General features: G+C 34.5%; 1 protein-coding gene across 8 annotated transcripts in view; it reads left to right on the forward strand.

Moving 5' to 3' along the window:
- The window catches only part of NBEAL1 (neurobeachin like 1), a 180,892-nt gene that overhangs the window by 123,834 nt on the left and 38,200 nt on the right, over positions 1-18,858 (forward strand). For all 8 annotated transcript variants that reach the window (XM_067026594.1, XM_067026592.1, XM_067026598.1 and 5 more), the window contains 6 exons: positions 106-232; positions 5,886-6,034; positions 6,617-6,750; positions 15,040-15,141; positions 16,559-16,654; positions 17,048-17,172. In XM_067026594.1, coding sequence (XP_066882695.1) covers positions 106-232; positions 5,886-6,034; positions 6,617-6,750; positions 15,040-15,141; positions 16,559-16,654; positions 17,048-17,172 — 733 coding nt within the window. The remainder of the gene's footprint in view (positions 1-105; positions 233-5,885; positions 6,035-6,616; positions 6,751-15,039; positions 15,142-16,558; positions 16,655-17,047; positions 17,173-18,858) is intronic.

Consider the following 18,858-nt stretch of genomic DNA (forward strand, 5'->3'; position numbering starts at 1 on the left):
TACTTATAATACACATTATTCATATAATTAACAGTCAGAAATTACAAAAGGACTGTGATATGATTTTCCTACTTTGTGTTTAACAAACATTTTTTGTTTAAACAGGTATCCAGCACTCACAGCCTTCCAGTGATTCACTGCTTTTGGAAGTAGTGAAACAAGTAAAAGTTAGTGATATGGAGGAGGATAAATTAGATCTTCCTGAAGAGGAAATAACAGCCAGAGTAAATATGTATGTATAAGTACTTGAAAGAATTTAAAATTATTTTATTCTGAGAAATGGGATTGTAAAATTGTAGAAAATATTTGCTTGAAATTCTAATACTATGCATTCCCAGAATCCAACAATTGTGATACTATATATCAGCTGTTAGGAGTCTATTAGTGTTAACTGAAACTATTGAAGAAGGCTTCTTAGGACTGGGTTAATTTGGAGCTGGACCTTGAAACTGGAAAATATTTTGAGCCGAATGATAATGAAAATGTATCAAATTTATGGGATACAGCTGAGGTATTTATCTGGAAAGTACAGTGTGAAATAACTTTTAAACAAAAGGAAGAAATTATAAAGATAAAAGCAGAAGTCCATGAAAGAGAAAACCAAAAAACAAAAAGATCAAAGAAAACAAAAGTTGGTTATTAAAAATCAGATAACCAAACAATAAACCTCCAGCCAGATTGGTTAGGAAATAAAGACAACATAAACTATTAGTATTAGGAATGAAAGAGGAGATAACATTACAAATACTAAAATGATTGAAAAGAAATACATTAAAATAATTAAAAGGAAATGATAGGGACTTCCCTGGTGGTCCAGTGGGTAAGACTCCACACTCCCAATGCAGGGTTCCTGGATTTGATCCCTGGTCGGGGAACTAGATCGCGCATGCATGCCACAACTATAAGAGATTGCATGCCGCAACTTAAGAGTCCACATGCCGCAACTAAGTCCGCATTCTGCAACTAAAAGATCCCGCATGCCGCAACTAAATATCCTGCATGCCTCAATGAAAATCCCGTATGCAGCAACTAAGACCCAGCGCAGCCTAAACAAATAAATATTTTTTAAAAATTCCAGACATCATTAAAAAATGGCAACTTTATGCCAGTAAATTTGACAATTTTAAATGAAATGGACAGATTCCTTTAAAGATATAAATTATCAATCCTCTCCCAGGAAAAAATAGCCTCAGATATATTTTAAAATTTTGAATTTGTAGTTTAAAAACTTCCCCTAAACAAATATAAAACATATTCATTTTCTCATCTCTCCTTTGTGTTATTATTACCATACATATTAAACCTGTATATGTTTTAAGCCCAACAGTACAGTTTAATGCAGTTACTGTTTTATGCACTTGTCTTTAAATCAGTTAAGAGAAGAAAAAACTATGTAATTATTGTTTCCTTTATTTTTCCCTGCATATTTACCTACTTATACACTTCATTTCTTGGTGTACATTCAGATTACCATCTGGTGCCATTTCCTTTTAAGCCTGAAGGACTTCCTTTAGTATTCCTTGTAAGGAAGCTCTATAAGCCACAAATTCTGTTAGTCTTTTGTTATCTGTGGAGATTTTTATTTTGTCTTCATTTTTGACTACTTTTTTAAAAATTGAGATATATTTTTTGAAAATTGAGATTCACTTAACGTAAAATTCACTATTTTAAAGTGCACAGTTCAGTGGTTTTTTAGGATATTCACAGAGTTTTGCAACATCACCACTATCTAGTCCAAGAACATTTCCATCACCCCAAAAGGAGATCTTATACCTTTCAACAGTCAGTCCCAATTTTCTCTCCTCACATCCTCTAGCAACCACTAACTGGCTTTCTTTCTCTATGGATTTGCCTATTTTGAACATTTCATGTATTTCATTCAATATGTTGTTTTTTATGTCTGGCTTTTTTCATTCAGTTTAATGTTTCCATCCATTTGTTTTTATGGCTGAATAGTATTCCATTATATGGATATACAGTTTTTGTTTATCCGTTCAGCAGTTGATGGACATTTATGTAGTTTCTATTTTTTTTGGCTATTATGAATAATACTGCCTTGAATATTCATGTACACATTTTTGTATCAGCTTATGTTTTCATTTATCTTGGGTATAAAAAAAAACTAGGAGTGGATTTGCTGATCATTTGTTAATTCTATGTTTAACCTTTTGAGGAATTGTGAAACTTTTTATAATGACTGTACCATTTTACATTCCCTCAGCAATGTATGAAAGTTCTAATTTCTCCAAATCTACCCCAACTTCTATTATTCTCTGCTATTGTTTTTTTTTAAATTTATGATACCATCCTAGAATGTTAGAGGTGGTATCTTGTGATTTTAATTTGCATTTCCCTAATGACTATTGATGCTGAACATCTTTTTATGTATTTGTTGGCCATTTATATGTTTTTTTTGGAGAAATCTTTATGCAGATCCTTTGCCTATTTTTTAATTGAGTTGTCTTTTATTTATTGAGTTGTAAGTGTTCTTTACATATTTTAGCAAAAAGTCCCTTACTAGATACAGGATTTACAAAAATGTTCTTCCACTGAATTGTTTTTTTTTGCTTTCTGTTGATATCTTTTGATGTACAAAAATTTTTAATTTTGATGAATTTCCTTTCATCTATTTTTTTCTAAGAGTTTTATATTTTATCTCTTATGTTAGGTCTTTGATCCTTTTTTTTTTTTTTTTTTTTTTCAGTATGCGGGCCTCTCACTGTTGTGGCCTCTCCCATTGTGGAGCACAGGCTCCGTATGCATAGGCTCAGTGGCCATGGCTCACGGGCCCAGCCTCTCCGTGGCATGTGGGATCTTCCTGGACCGGGGCACAAACTCGTGTCCCCTGCATTGGCAGGCGGACTCTCAACCACTGCACCACCAGGGAAGCCCCATTTTGAGTTAACTTTTGTATGTGGTGTGATGTAGGGGTCCATATTAATTCTTTTGCATGTGACTCTAGTTGCTCCAGCACCATTGCTTTTTCTTTTGAAGATAGTTTTGCCAGATACAGAATTCTTGATTGACAGTTTTTTCCTTTCACCATTTTGAATATGTCTTTCCACTGCCTTCTGGTTTTCACTACCTTTTGTTTCTGATGAGAACTCTGCTATTAACCTTTTTTATTGTGTCCTATATTGTGATGCTTTTAGGTTATTCTTTTTGTCCTTGGCTTTTAGTACCTTGGCTTTAGGACCATGTATGGATATCTTTGTGTTTATCTTGCTTGGAGTTCATTGAGCTTCTTGGATGTGTAGATTAATTTTTCTCATATTTGAAGTTGCCAGCATTATTTTTTTCAAATATATTTTGGCCCTTTTTCTCTGTTCTCTCCTTCTGGGTCTCCCTTTGCACATATGTTGTTTTGCTTGATGGTGACCCTTTGAGGTTCTTTCATTCTGCTTGATTCTTTTTTCTTTGTGTTCTTCAGATTGGACAGTTTCTTTTGATCTATCTTCAAGAGCCCTGCTACTTTCTCCTGCAAGTTCAAATATGCTGTTGAGTCCCTCTGGTGAATTTTTCATTCAGTTATTGTGCTTTTCAATTTCAGAATTTCTCGTTTGGTTCCTTTTAAAAATATATATATAATTTCTATCTCTGTATCAATAATACTCTATTTGACTAGGCTTTTATGCCGTAATGCACTTTGGTTCTTTAAACATAGTTTCCTTTAGTTCTTTTCATGTATTTTTATGATAGCTACCTTGAAGTCTTTGTCTACTAAGTTGAACATCTGAGGTCCCCCAGAGACAGTTTCTTTTTACTGCTTTTGAGTTTATGGCCCATATTTTCCTGTTTCTTCCTATGTCTCATAATTTTTGTGAAAACCATACATTTTAGATAAATTATAGCCACTTTGGTTTCTAATCTCCTCCCTTCATGCTGGTTGTTGTTGTATTTTTGTTTGTTTAGTGACTTTTCTAGATTAAGTCTGTGGAGTTTGTTTTATCTGCAGTGAATGCCACTGATACCTGAACTTACTGGGTTTTTGTTTTGTTTTATTTTTAAAGCCTTGCTTACAAGGGGTTGCCCCTGGGTCAGCATAGCTTAGTGGTCAGCCAGTGATTAGTTTGTTTTTTGTGTTTAAACCCCTTGATCAGTATGACTGCCACTCTTTGCCAGTGGATCTGTATGTGGTTTAGAGAATGCATTCAAATTTGATGATTTACACATCTACCCAGACTTTTGTTATGATTGTAAAGCCTCACATTCAGCCAAGAATGAGTAGCTAAGTCTCAAGTGTATAATTTATTCTGGACATCACTTTGTTTAGGTTATAAACAACACATGGCAAATATTTCTCAGAACTTATTTTAACACTATAAATTGACCAGGTTCATGGGACTTCCCTGGTGGCACAGTGGTTAAGAATCCACCTGCCAATGTAGGGGACATGGGTTCGATCCCTGGTCTAGGAAGATGCCACATGTCGTGGAGCAGCTAAGCCCGTGTGCCATAGCTACTGAGCCTGCACTCTAGAGCTCGTAAGCCACAATTACTGAGCCCGCGTGCCACAACTACTGAAGCCCGCGCGCCTAGAGTCTGTGCTCCACAACAAGAGAAGCCACCACAATGAGAAGCCCATGCACAGCAATGAAGACCCAATGCAGCCAAAAATAAATGAATAAATAAATTTATTTAAAAAATTGACCAGGTTCAATAATATCCTTTGTTGGCATAAGCAGGTATTTTGTTAATATAATTTTAGTAATTTTAAAATATGTCCTTGATTATTTTCAGGGAACTGGATGGGGTAGTTATCTAGGGAGCTATCTTTGGTTTTGGTAGATTTTTTTAGTCAGCCTTTTAATGGGATTTTATTTTCTTCAAGGACTAGTGAATTCAGTGGATGTCAGTCTCATTCATTTTCACATGAAAAGCCAATACTCTTTGTTTTATAGAATAGAAATAACCTTCAAACTATTTACTCTCTCAGGTCACTTATTTCTCTATTTCATCACTGTGAATATTGGAATTTCACTATTTAGGAAAACATTCTCAGTTTTTTATTTTAAGCTTAGCTTTAATGGTTGCAATATTCCCAGTTAGGTTGGAGATACTTGTAGAACTTCTCATCGAAATCCATTGGAAACAAAATTAGATTTAGTCATTGCTATCCTGGAAATGAGGCAAATGTGAAATATCTAGGACCAGAGAGCAGTTGTCTTGAAGGATATACTTGACTAACATTCCATGAGTCATAGGAGTTCTCATTTCTGTACTTGGCAGTTAAAAGTCACCTAGGCCACCAGAAGACTGTCCCTTCCCAGTTATTTCCTCCAAAACACATAACTGATAACAGTCCTCCAAATATGAGATGACTTCACTTTAAGTATGGTGTGGCAATAGTGGCTCCTAGTATTATCTCCATTTACACTATCAGGGGATACTATGATGATGATGCTCTAGCTTTTGTTGCTCTTGAAACATCTCATTTTACAGTTTAAGAATCAATCATAATACTTCTAATAATTATTTATGAAACACCACTAATGATACAGTCCTTTGTTCACAGATTCATTTATTCCCTGGGTCAATTCATATCTGCCAAGTATAACTAAAAAACATGACCAGTATTGCTGCATGTTTGAACCATCCTCTACCAGTAGTACTGAAGATTCACTATATTTTGTTTTAATGGGTCGTGTACAATTGAAATGTAAAACATATGTTTTTTGAAACTTAGTTATTGAGTAATAAGTATATTTGGACATATTTAAGTAATTTAATATGCAAGTGGAATGGTTTTTGTAGAAAATTCAAGTACTCTTTCTTGGATAGTGATTTTACAGACATGAGATTCGTATTTGAATATGATGTTCTTTTCCATTTACACAGAATACATTGTTGGATGTTTTTTGTTTGGTTGGTTTTTGTTTTTACAGTGATGAGAAAGAAGAACAGGATCAAAAAGAAAAATTGGTGTTGTCGGAAGACTGTGAACTCATTACAATAATTGCCATAATTCCTGGCAGATTAGAAATCACTACTCAACACATTTACTTCTATGATGGCAGCATTGAAAAAGAGGATGGTGAGGAGTTCTGGGGGAATAATTTCTGTTGTTCAATAGTTAAGTATCCAGGTGGGACTGTAGAATTGTAGTCTACCATGTAAAAGGAGACATGGAAAGTCAGTATGGAGTTAAATTTATTATCAACAATGTAATGAAAGGAATGCTTCCTTTTTATTATCAATGTTTTTGAAGAGGTTTGGCTAGAGGGGATTGCTATAAACTTGTTATAAAATACAGTTTTACTTTTGTTTATATGTATACTTGTTCCTAGAGGCTTTTCATCTAATCCTTTATCTGAAAATAAAAAGATATTTAAATCTAAGCTGCCAACATAAAGAGAAAAGGAAAACTGTTTCTAAGATATAATATTCAGAGTTATTCTCTATTCCAATGGAGAGGAAGTAGAAAAGCTATAAAATTTTAAAATAGTCTTTAAAGAAACAATTTAAACATCCAATAAATTTAACAAATGGTTTTCATCATACAGAAACTGAATTCCTTTTCTGTAGTGCTACTTTTGTCAGGAACTAGGAGATATTTTCTGCATAGCATGAGTAACTTTTTGTGATACCCCAGTCACAAGATTGTTTCTGTTTTCAGGAGTAGGCTTTGATTTCAAGTGGCCTCACTCTCAAGTTCGAGAGATTCACCTACGACGGTACAACTTAAGGAGGTCAGCCCTTGAGATTTTTCATGTTGACCAATCCAACTACTTTCTCAATTTCAAAAAAGAGGTATGTAAGATGCTACCTTTCTGGAAGCCCCAGACTGTTAGCTTGAAATTATTTTCCAACTAGTGAGCTGTAATGAAACTTCACAACTCTACTCTTTCATTGAGTCAAAATATACATTAGAGAAAAAAAATACATACCTTTGGGACTAAGCAGTATATGCATTTTTGTTGGAATTTATATGCAAGTGTTTGGAGGATATTTGTTTTCAGTTTTTATATATAGGTAGATAAAGAAGTCAATAGACTATTGAGTGTCAGCTAATAGGTGTCTCACAGTATCCAGTTGTGAAATAATATGCAATATATATGATATAACTGGATTTATGAAATTAGGTTGGGTTCAATTCAACAATAGTGGAGCCTGTGTAATCAGGAGGAATAATGGAACATGTTTTTCTAGGAATAGAGTAAATTCTTAAATAGTGTAATTGGTTAAGAGATTGCCACTGAAGCCAGGTTACCTGGATCCAAGATCATTCCACCACTAGCTCTGTAACCTTTGACCTGTTACTTGCCCCCAGCCTTCCTTCCCTCTGTCATATACTTGAGGTCAGACTTGTATCACAGTCTGATAGCTCTCTCCACCTTGCCTAGCTTTCTCTCCATTTTCTCTCACTGTCATCTCTCCTAATAAAATCCTGCATGTTCAGTTCTGTCTTAGCATTTTCTTCTCAGATGACCTGGATTAGCATAGTCAATAACTAAGTTTGTGTTCATTTGTGAGTTCCAGGTTTATTTGTAGATGATTTGATTCAGACATTTAAAGAGCATTTTTCTATTTTTACAAAAAGATAATTTTTTACTATTAAAAATAAATTTTCCCCCATAGGAAAATGCAATGTATGTGTTTTTTGGAAAGCTATTTTATGTAAGTAAACCAAGCACACTCCTATTGAATACTATGCTTTTGTAAATAGTTTTTTGTTTGTTTGTTTGTTTTTAGACCTAGTGGTATGTCTTTATTTTGTTCCATTTATTTAATTCATTCTTTTGGTGGATTCGGGGCATAATAAGTTCAATTCTTATTGGCAGATATAAGATGCTAGAAGGGTATCCAGGGAGAAATGACAAATATTTCCAGTTGGAAATATAAGTGTAAGGTAGACGTTAGGGTGGTAAATATAGATCTGGAATCAGGAGCATATGGGTAACAGATGAAATTATGACAGAAAATAATATCACCTCATGAGCAGAACAGAACAAGAAAAGGAGTAGATGATGGTGGACCCCATTGTCAGTTTAAGGAGCAGGTAAAGGAAAAGGAGTTGGTGAGAGACTGAGAAGGATGATCAGAGAGTGATGTAAGACCTGGAGAGTAGTGTCCTGGATGATACGTAGGGGAGAGTTTTAGGGGTTGATCAGTAGGGTCTAATGACATGTATCAATAGAATGAAGCCCAAAATAGATCATAGAATTGGAAAATGAGGTCAACTGCACTGACACAGTTCATCCAGATTACTATGACAAAATTACCATAGACTGGTTGGCTTAAACAACAAATACTTATTTCTCTTAGTTCTGGACTGAAAGCTGGAAGTTCAAGAGCAGGATTCCAGTGCAGTAAGGTTCTTGGTGGTGAACACCTTTTTCCTGGTTAACAGATGCTGTATCCTTACATGGTGAGCAGAGAGGGAGAAGGAGAGAGAGGATGAGAGAGAGAGAAAGAGCTAGCTCTCTGGTCTCTTTTTTTTTTTTAATTTTTAAATTTTATTTTATTTACTTTTTTATACAGCAAGTCCTTATAAGTCATCAATTTTATACACATCAGTGTATACATGTCAATCCCAATCGCCCAATTCATCACACCACCATCCCCACCCCCCTGCGGCTTTCCCCCCTTGGTGTCCATACGTTTGTTCTCTACATCTGTGTCTCAACTTCTGCACTGCAAACCAGTTAATCTGTACCATTTTTCTAGGGTCCACATATATGCGTTAATACACGATACTTGTTTTTCTGACTTACTTCACTCTGTATGACAGTCTCTAGATCCATCTATGTCCCTACAAATCACACAATTTTGTTCCTTTTTATGGCTGAGTAATATTCCATTGCATATATGTACCACATTTTCTTTATACATTCATCTGTTGATGGGCATTTAGGTTGCTTCCATGACCTGGCTATTGTAAATAGTGCTGAATTGAACATTGGGGTGCATGGGTCTTTTTGAATTATGGTTTTCTCTGGGTATATGCCCAGTAGTGGGATTGCTGGGTCATATGGTAATTCTATTTTTAGTTTTTTAAGGAACCTCCATACTGTTCTCCATAGTGGCTGTATCAATTTACATTCCCACCAACAGTGTAAGAGGGTTCCCGTTTCTCCATACCCTCTCCAGCATTTGTTGTTTGTAGATTTTTCTGATGATGCCCATTCTAACTGGTGTGAGGTGATAACTCATTGTAGTTTTGATTTGCATTTCTCTAATAATTAGTGTTGTTGAGCAGCTTTTCGTGTGCTTCTTGGCCATCTGTATATATTCTTTGGAGAAATGTCTATTTAGGTCTTCTGCCCATTTTTTGATTGGGTTGTTTGTTTTTTTCATATTGAGCTGCATGAGCTGTTTATATATTTTGGAGATTAATCCTTTGTCCATTGATTCATTTGCAAATATTTTCTCCCATTCTGAGGACTGTCTTTTCATCTTGTTTATGGTTTCCTTTGCTGTGCAAAATCCTTTAATTTTCATTAGGTCCCATTTGTTTATTTTTGTTTTTATTTCCATTACTCTAGGAGGTGGATCAAAAAAGATCTTGCTGTGATTTATGTCAAGGAATGTTCTTCCTATATTTTCCTCTAAGAATTTTATAGTGTCCGGTCTTACATTTAGGTCTTGAATCCATTTTGAGTTTATTTTTGAATATGGTGTTAGGGAGTGTTCTAATTTCATCCTTTTACATGTAGCTGTCCAGTTTTCCCAGAACCACTTATTGAAGAGACTGTCTTTTCTCCATTGTATATCCTTGCCTCCTTTGTCATAGATTAGTTGACCATAGGTGCGTGGGTTTATCTCTGGGCTTTCTATCTTGTTCCATTGATCTATGTTTCTGTTTTTGTGCCAGTACCATATTTTCTTGATTACTGTAATTTTGTAGCATATTCTGAAGTCAGGGAGTCTGATTCCTCCAGCTCCGTTTTTTTCCCTCAAGACTGCTTTGGCCATTCAGGGTCTTTTGTGTATCCATACAAATTTAAAGATTTTTTTGTTCTAGTTCTGTCAAAAGTGCCATTGGTAATTTGATAGGGATTGCATTGAATCTGTAGATTGCTTTGGGTAGTATAATCATTTTCAGAATATTGATTCTTCCAATCCAAGGACATGGTATATCTCTCCATCTGTTGGTATCATCTTTAATTTCTTTCATCAGTGTCTTATAGTTTTCTGCATACAGGTCTTTTGTCTCTTTAGGTAGGTTTATTCCTAGGTATTTGATTCTTTTTTGTTGCAATGGTAAATGAGAATGTTTCCTTAATTTCTCTTTCAGATTTTTCATCTTTAGTGTATAGGAATGCAAGAGATTTCTGTGCATTAATTTTGTATCCTGGAACTTTACCAGATTCATTGATTAGCTCTAGTAGTTTTCTGGTGGTATCTTTAGGATTCTCTCTATGTATAGTATCATGTCACCTGCAAACAGTGACAGTTTTACTTCTTTTCCAATTTGGATTCCTTTTATTTCTTTTTCTTCTCTGATTGCCATGGCTAGGACTTCCAAAACTATGTTGAATAATAGTGGTGAGAGTGGACATCCTTGTCTTGTTCCTGATCTTAGAGGAAATGCTTTCAGTTTTTCACCATTGAGAATGATGTTTTCTGTCGGTTTGTTGTATATGACCTTTATTCTGTTGAGGTAGGTTCCCTCTATGCCAATTTCTGGAGAGTTTTTATCATAAATGGGTGTTGAATTTTGTCAAAAGCTTTTTCTGCATTTATTGAGATGATCATATGGTTTTTATTCTTCAGTTTGTTAATATGGTTTATCCCATAGATTGATTTTTGTATATTGAAGAATTCTTGCATCCCTGGGATAAATCCAACTTGATCATGGTGTCTGATCCTTTTAATGTGTTGTTGGATTCTGTTTGCTAGTATTTTGTTGAGGATTTTTGCATGTATATTCATCAGTGATATTGGTATGTAATTTTCTTTATTTGTGGTATCTTTGTCTGGTTTTGGTATCAGGGTGATGGTGGCCTCATAAAATAAGTTTGGGAGTGTTCCTTCCTCCACAATTTTTTGGAAGTGTTTGAGAAGGATGGGTGTTAGCTCTTCTCTAAATGTTTGATAGAATTCACCTGTGAAGCCATCTGGTCCTGAACTTTTGTTTGTTGGAAGCTTTTTAATCACAGTTTCAATTTCATTACTTGTGATTGGTCTGTTCATATTTTCTATTTCTTCCTGGTTCAGTCTTGGAAGGTTATACCTTTTTAATCATTTGTCGATTTCTTCCAGGTTGTCCATTTTATTGGCATAGAGTTGCTTGTAGTCATCTCTTAGGATGCTTTGTATTTCTGTGGTGTCTGTTGCAACTTCTCCTATTTCATTTCTAATTTTATTGATTTGAGTCCTCTTCCTCTTTTTCTTGATGAGTCTGGCTAATGGTTTATCAATTTTGTTTATCTTCTCAAAGAACCAGCTTTTAGTTTTATTGATCTTTGATATTGTTTTCTTTGTTTCTATTTCATTTATTTACACTCTGATCTTTATGACTTCTTTCCTTCTGCTAACTTTGGGTTTTGTTTGTTCTTCTTTCTCTAGTTCCTTCAGGTGTAAGGTTAGATTGTTTGAGATTTTTCTTGTTCTTGAGGTAGGCTTGTACAGCTGTAAACTTCCCTCTTAGAACTGCTTTTGCTGCATCAGGTTTTGGATTGTCGTGTTTTCATTGTCATTTGTCTCTAGGTATTTTTTGATTTCCTCTTTGATTTCTTCAGTGATCACTTCGTTATTAAGTAGTGTATTGTTTAGCCTCCATGTGTTTGTGTTTTTTACGTTTTTTTCCCCTGTAATTCATTTCTAATCTCATAGCATTGTGATCCAAAATGATGCTTGATATGATTTCAATTTTCTTAAATTTACTGTGGCTTGATTTGTGACCCAAGATGTGACCTATCCTGGAGAAAATCCTGTGCACACTTGAGAAGATAGTGTAACCTGCTGTTTCTGGATGGAATGTCCTATAAATATCAATTAAATCTATCTGGTCTCTTGTGTCATTTAAAGCTTGTGTTTCCTTATTTATTTTCATTTTGGATGATCTGTCCATTGGTGTAAGTGAGGTGTTAAAGTCCCCCACTATTAATGTGTTACTGTCGATTTCCTGTTTTATAGCTGTTAGCAGTTGCCTTATGTATTGAGGTGCTCCTATGTTGGGTTCATATATATTTATAATTGTTATATCTTCTTCTTGGATTGATCTCTTGATCGTTATGTAGTGTCCTTCCTTGTCTCTTGTAACATTTTTTAATTTTAATGTCTATTTTATCTGAGTATTGCTACTCCAGCTTTCTTTTGATTACCATTTGCATAGAATATCTTTTTCCATCCCCTCATTTTCAGTCTGTATGTGTCCCTAAGTCTGAAGTGGGTCTCCTGTAGACAGCATATAGATGGGTCTTGTTTTTGTATCCATTCAGCAAGCCTGCGTCTTTTGGTTGGAGCATTTAATCGAACCACGTTTAAGGTAATTCTCAATATGTATGTTCCTATGACCATTATCTTAATTGTTTTGGGTTTGTTTTTGTAGGTCCTTTTCTTCTCTTGTGTTTCCCACTTAGAGAAGTTCCTTTAGCATTTGTTGTAAAGCTGGTTTGGTGGTGCTGAATTCTTTCAGCTTTTGCTTGTCTGTAAAGCTTTTGATTTCTTCCATCAAATCTGAATGAGATCCTTGCCATTTAGAGTAATCTTGGTTGTAGGCTCTTTCCTTTCATCACTCTAAGTATATCATGCCACTCCCTTCTGGCTTGTAGAGTTTGTGCTGAGAAATCAGCTGTTAACCTCATGGGAGTTCCCCTGTATGTTATTTGTCGTTTTTCCCTTGCTGCTTTCAGTACTTTTTCTTTGTCTTTAATTTTTGCTAGTTTGATTACTGTGTGTCTCGGGGTGTTTCTCCTTGGGTTTATCCTGTATGGAACTCTCTGCGTTTCCTAGACTTGAGTGGCTATTTCCTTTCCCATGTTAGGGAAGTTTTTGACTATAATCTCTTCAAATATTTTCTCTGGTCCTTTCTCTCTCTCTTCTCCTCCTGGGACCCCTATAATGCAAATGTTGTTGTGTTTAATGTTGTCCCTGAGGTCTCTTAGGCTGTCTTCATTTCTTTTCATTCTTTTTCTTTTTTCTGTTCCGCAGCAGTGAATTCCACCATTCTGTCTTTCAGGTCACTTATCCATTCTTCTGCCTCAGTTATTCTGCCATTGATTTCTTCTAGTGTAGTTTTCATTTAAGTTATTGTATTGTTCATCTCTGTTCTTTAATTCTTCTAGGTCTTTGTTAAACATTTCTTGCATCTTCTCTCTCTTTGCCTCCATTCTTTTTCTGAGGTCCTGGATCATCTTTACTATCATTATTCTGAATTCTTTTTCTGGAAGGTTGCCTATCTCCACTTCATTTAGTTGTTTTTCTTGGGTTTTATCTTATTCCTTCATCTGGCACATAGCCCTCTGCCTTTTCATCTTGTCTATCTTTCTGTGAATGTGGTTTTTGTTCCACAGGCTGCACAATTGTAGTTCTTCTTCTGCTGTCTGCCCTCTGGTGGATGAGGCTATCTCAGAGGCTTGTGCAAGTTCCCTGATGGGAGAGACTGGTGGTGGGTAGAACTGACTGTTGCTCTGGTGGGCAGAGCTCAGTAAAACTTTAATCTGCTTGACTGTTGATAGGTGGGGCTGGGTTCCCTCCCTGTTGGTTGTTTGGCCTGAGGCAACCCAACACTGGAGCCTACCTGGGCTCTTTGGTGGGGCTAATGGTGGACTCTGGGAGGGCTCACACCAAGGAGTGCTTCCCAGAACTTCTGCTGCCAGTGTCCTTGTCCCCACAGTGAGCCACAGCCACCCACCGCCTCTGCAGGACACCCTCCAACACTAGCAGGTAGGTCTGGTTCAGTTTCCCCTGAGGTCACTGCTCCTTCCCTTGGGTCCCGATGCACACGCTACTTTGTGTGTGCCCTCCAAGAGTGGAGTCTCTTTCTCTCAGTCCTGTCGAAGTCCTGCCATCAAATCCCACTAGCCTTCAAAGTCTGTTTCTCTAGGAATTCCTCCTCCCGTTGCCGGACCCCCAAGTTGGGAACCTGACGTGGGGCTCAGAACCTTCACTCCAGTGGGTGGACTTCTGTGGTATAAGTGTTTTCCAGTCTGTGAGTCACCCACCCAGCAGTTATGGGATTTGATTTTACTGTGATTGTGCCCCTCCTACTGTCTCATTGTGGCTTCTCCTTTGTCTTCGGATGTGGGGTATCTCTTTTGGTGAGTTCCAGTGTCTTCCTCTCGATGATTGTCCAGCAGCTAGTTGTGATTCTGGTGTTCTCACAAGAGGGAGTGAGAGCATGTCCTTCTCCTCCACCATCTTGGTTCCTAATCTGTAAATTGTTTTAAAAGCACATTGTATGTGGTATCTAAACTTCATAACAATGTTCAGATTAGATATTGCAAATTCCATTCCTTTTTTTATAGATGAGGATACTGAAGTTCAAAGATTAATTTTATTTCTTTACATTTGCATAAACCTGAGTAATTCCCAGAATTACTGTAAGGGTAGAGGTTATTATATTTAATATACAAATGAGACTCAGTAAATTAATTGATTTGCCAAGATGATTAGTAAATGACAGAACTAAATTTGAAATAGAAGTGAAGTAGTTTTTTGATTCAATGTCTGAAGATTATCCATTATATATTATAAATTTCTTAAAAAAATACATGTCATAAGTTCATTAAGCCTTGTAAAATAGAGAAGTTAAAAGCACAATCCTCTATTTTTATGAAATGTTCAGATTGGCAAATTCATAGTGATGGAAAGTAGTTTAATGGTTGTCAGGGGATGGGAGGGAGTGGAAATTGGGGAGTGATGGCTAGTGAGTATGTAGTTTCTTTTGAGGATGATTCAAATGTTCCAGAGTTAGATAATGTGAATGGTTGCACAACTCTGTGAATATTTTAAAAAGCCCACTGAATGTCTATTTAAAAGGGTGAATTTTATGGTATATGAATTATATCTCAATAAATCTGTTAATAAAGGCATAATCCTGGTTTGTCTTGATCAATTTTTAAGCCATAAAGTGCTTTTTTGTTTAAATAGGTTAGGAACAAAGTATATAGCAGACTGTTGTCACTTCATTCTCCAAATAGTTATGGAACCAGATCACCACAGGAGTTATTCAAAGCATCTGGATTGACACAGGTAGGAAATTTGAAGTCACTGATTTGGTGTTCATTTTATATCTCAGACTTTTGCTTAGAAGTAAAACTTCCTTCTTTCAATTATTTTATTTTAATTATGCAACTGCTCTTCTTCCATTCAGATTGATCTTATGAATTATCTTTGAATCTTTGTGTTTCCCTCACACATAACAGTGCCCTGTCTCCAGTTTGCATGTCATTCAGTTCATGGGCATATCTTATAAATTCTTCTTTTTTAATAGTATTCTTTTTAAAAATAGCACACAGGATTTTTTTTCTTAATAATAAAAATAATCTGTGCACAAGACAAAAAATGGGAAAATACAAAAGACACCCATGGAAAAAAGGCAAAAAAAATAAAATTCTCCAATCCTTCTATCTGTGAAAGCTAATGCTTTCATGTATTTTATCCTCACATATATCCCAACATCTCCTGAATTTACACTGTCCAAAGCCAAAGAAAGCCCCTTGTTTTTTGCTCTCTAGGGTTTTAGTAGTCTTCTAGTTAGGTTCTCTTGCCTCCTCTCTCCTTCCTCCTACATATGTGTTAATCTTTAAATGTCGCTCTTGTTCAAAAGCCATCAGCAATTGTTTCCTATTGTTTATGGAATAAGCTTTATTTAATAGAGTATATTTCCTGCTGTGGAATAAACTTTATTCATTAAAGTAGTGTTTCCTCAGTTTGGCACTCAAGTACAGTTATAATTGGGATTTCTATAAAATCTGTATACATAGATTCATTTCTCACTATTTCCCATAAGTATGTCCTTTGTTTAAGGCACACGGTAAACTTAAAGGTGTGTATTAATCTGTCAGCAAAATGCTTGAGCTTGCCTACACTGTGTAGAGTAATTAGTAGTCTAAGTACAGTAAGGTGATTAAAAAAATAATGTTTATGTCTTCCTTTAGAAAATTTTTATATCTGTTATAGCAAAGTCCCATTTACCTTTGCTCTATAAAAGTAGTTTTCTGAATGTAGTTAATATAATGTTTATTTAAAATTTGTAGATCATTTTAGTACATTGAGATACTGATTTTTTAATATTTACACTTATGAAAATTTCAATGTATGACAATTTCAAATTTGGGCAGTCCTTCTAGAATTAAAAAGTTTTAAGATATTCAAACAAAATATTTTTTAACTGAAGAAAAGACTTAATTCTTATAGAAGACTTTTTAGATTGTAATGTAGGAACTTTCTTTTCCTTTTCTAGAGACCAATTTTTAAAAGGAAGTGAATTTAGGAAAAGCATATTGATTTTACCTCCCTGTTAAATATTTTTTAAAGCTTCATTCCTTTATCAAAAAGATGATAGAGATAATGGGAACAAAATATTATTTTAGTACTGTCAGTAATAGTTACTGATTTCTAAGAGATATAGATTAATTTTGATTTTTTCTTTTTTTGTGCTATCTAGAAATGGGTAAACAGAGAGATATCAAATTTTGACTACCTCATTCAATTAAATACAATGGCAGGACGAACCTATAATGACCTTGCGCAGTATCCTGTGGTGAGTTTTATATAAATCTTGTAAATATGGAATTACCTTTCAGTTTTCTAATGCACAAAATATATGTGGATGATATCTAGTTTTTATTTTTAAAAAGATATAAAAACTGATTTTGCCTTTCTGTATACTTCTACCCTGCTATTTTCAAGAAGTATGTAAATATGAAGAGTATTTTAAAAATAAATACCCTTTTTCTTTCACTTCATTGAAAATATTCCAGTGGAATTACAGGAAATAATGCTTCTGGTTATTGAACTAAAGATGAGTAAACATTTGCAACAGGGAAAAAATAAAGACTATCCCTTTTTGTCTTAGATAAACATTTATATTAGATATGGAGATGGTAGCCTCTCTAGGAAGGAATGTCTAAATTGTAAATTGTGGCTCTTTTAGTTCCCCTGGATTTTACAAGATTATACTTCAGAAGAGTTGGATCTTAATAACCCATCTGTATTTCGAGATCTATCCAAACCAATTGGGGTAGTTAATGATAAAAATGCCAAAGCCATGCGAGAAAAGTAAGTGCTTTTCATCCCTTTTGAAAGATGCTCATAGCTTGTTTGAATTTGTATTGATTTCTGCTGTGGCCAACCAAGTGTTACTGTTTTTAAATGCACAACTACTTTTGTTAATCAGAGTCTGGTAATTCCTTCACTAAGTTTTCTTGAAAATATATCAGTTGTCCTTCAAATATCTTAACTATAGTCTGTGTATTTCCCTTCATTACCAAAGTTAAATTGATATTGTTTAGAATTTCTTTCACCTTGTAATAAGTATGTGCTAAATGGTAATAGGTTCTTGAAATTTTACTCCCCAGGTATTTTAGACTTAATAACCTACAAATCTAACATTCCATCTAATATAGTATTTTGGTGGATATAAAATTAATAATACTAACCTGTTCACCAATAATGTGAATAAAGAACAGTGAAATGTGTGAAAATTTAGAAAGTGATATTTGAATAAGGAAAGGAAATATTTATAGTTCTATATATTTATGAGCCACCCTGTAAACGTCTCATACTCTTTTTTAATCCAAAGCCAGCTGCTGACAGTAAAAAATAATCTAATTTTAATTTTCCTTTTTCTCCGTGTGAACTTGTGGATGACTTGTCAGTTATAACTTCTAGTAATAAAGATAAAGAGCAGTTCTGCAAACAAACTTAGTTGTAGATTTATTTGAGGGTTGATGGTATATTATTTTTCCCCCCTTTTTGTTTGCAGATCTTCCCCAGGACTTTTTGCAGTGTTTAATATTTGATGTACTAAATGGAATTTTGCTGTGTATATATTACCCTACCGCCATTAGGCAAACTGTTAACACTGTTCCACAGGGAATACTGATCATATAAATTAACTTATTTTATAGATAATCAAAGATACAATTTAATTTAAATTTCAATAGTGTATTTTTTTTGCATAGGTTCAGATGACTTTGACCCAAAAACTTTCTTTATTCTCCTGAATATTAATGATTTCTATGTAAAAGGTAATTGACCTTAGCTTGATGAACTGATTAGTATTTTGGTTTAAAAATTTCAATTTTTATTGCTTCCAAAAAACTGTTCATTCTTATTTAAATATTATACCCACTAACTCAGATGTCATCATTCAAAACAATTATAGGATCAGTGATAGTTCTTATAGAATTATTATATATATCATTTGCTGATAATCTGATTTAGACCTTTTATTCCACCATCTCCTTTTTTTTTTCCTTTTTAAAAAAAATTTTATTAGAGTATAGTTGATTTACAATGTTGTGTTAGTTTCAGGTATACAGCAAAGTGATTCAGTTATATATACACATATATTCATTCTTTTTCAGATTCTTTTCTCATATAGGTTATCACAGAATATTGAGTAGAGTTCTCTGTGCTATACACATCTCCTTCTTTTACCTTTAGGTCATTAGACATTCATTTTTACAATTCTTGACTGACCTTCTATATTTTTTTCCATTATCTTGGCCACAAAAGGATGTTTAATTATTACATGCTTATAATAAGCAGAAAAATAGAAACAACCTAAATATCCATAAGTAAATAGTTAAATTGTTGTATATTCATACATCTACTTGTTATAAATACCGTGTACCTGTTAAAAATAGACTATTCAGTCGTTTTGTAAGATTTTTAAAACTTTTTATTATCATGTGGTTGATTTACAATGTGTTAGTTTCTGCTGTACAGCAAAGTGAATCA

This window comes from Kogia breviceps, chromosome 2, assembly GCF_026419965.1.
Source record: "Kogia breviceps isolate mKogBre1 chromosome 2, mKogBre1 haplotype 1, whole genome shotgun sequence".
Classification (NCBI taxonomy): domain Eukaryota; kingdom Metazoa; phylum Chordata; class Mammalia; order Artiodactyla; family Physeteridae; genus Kogia; species Kogia breviceps.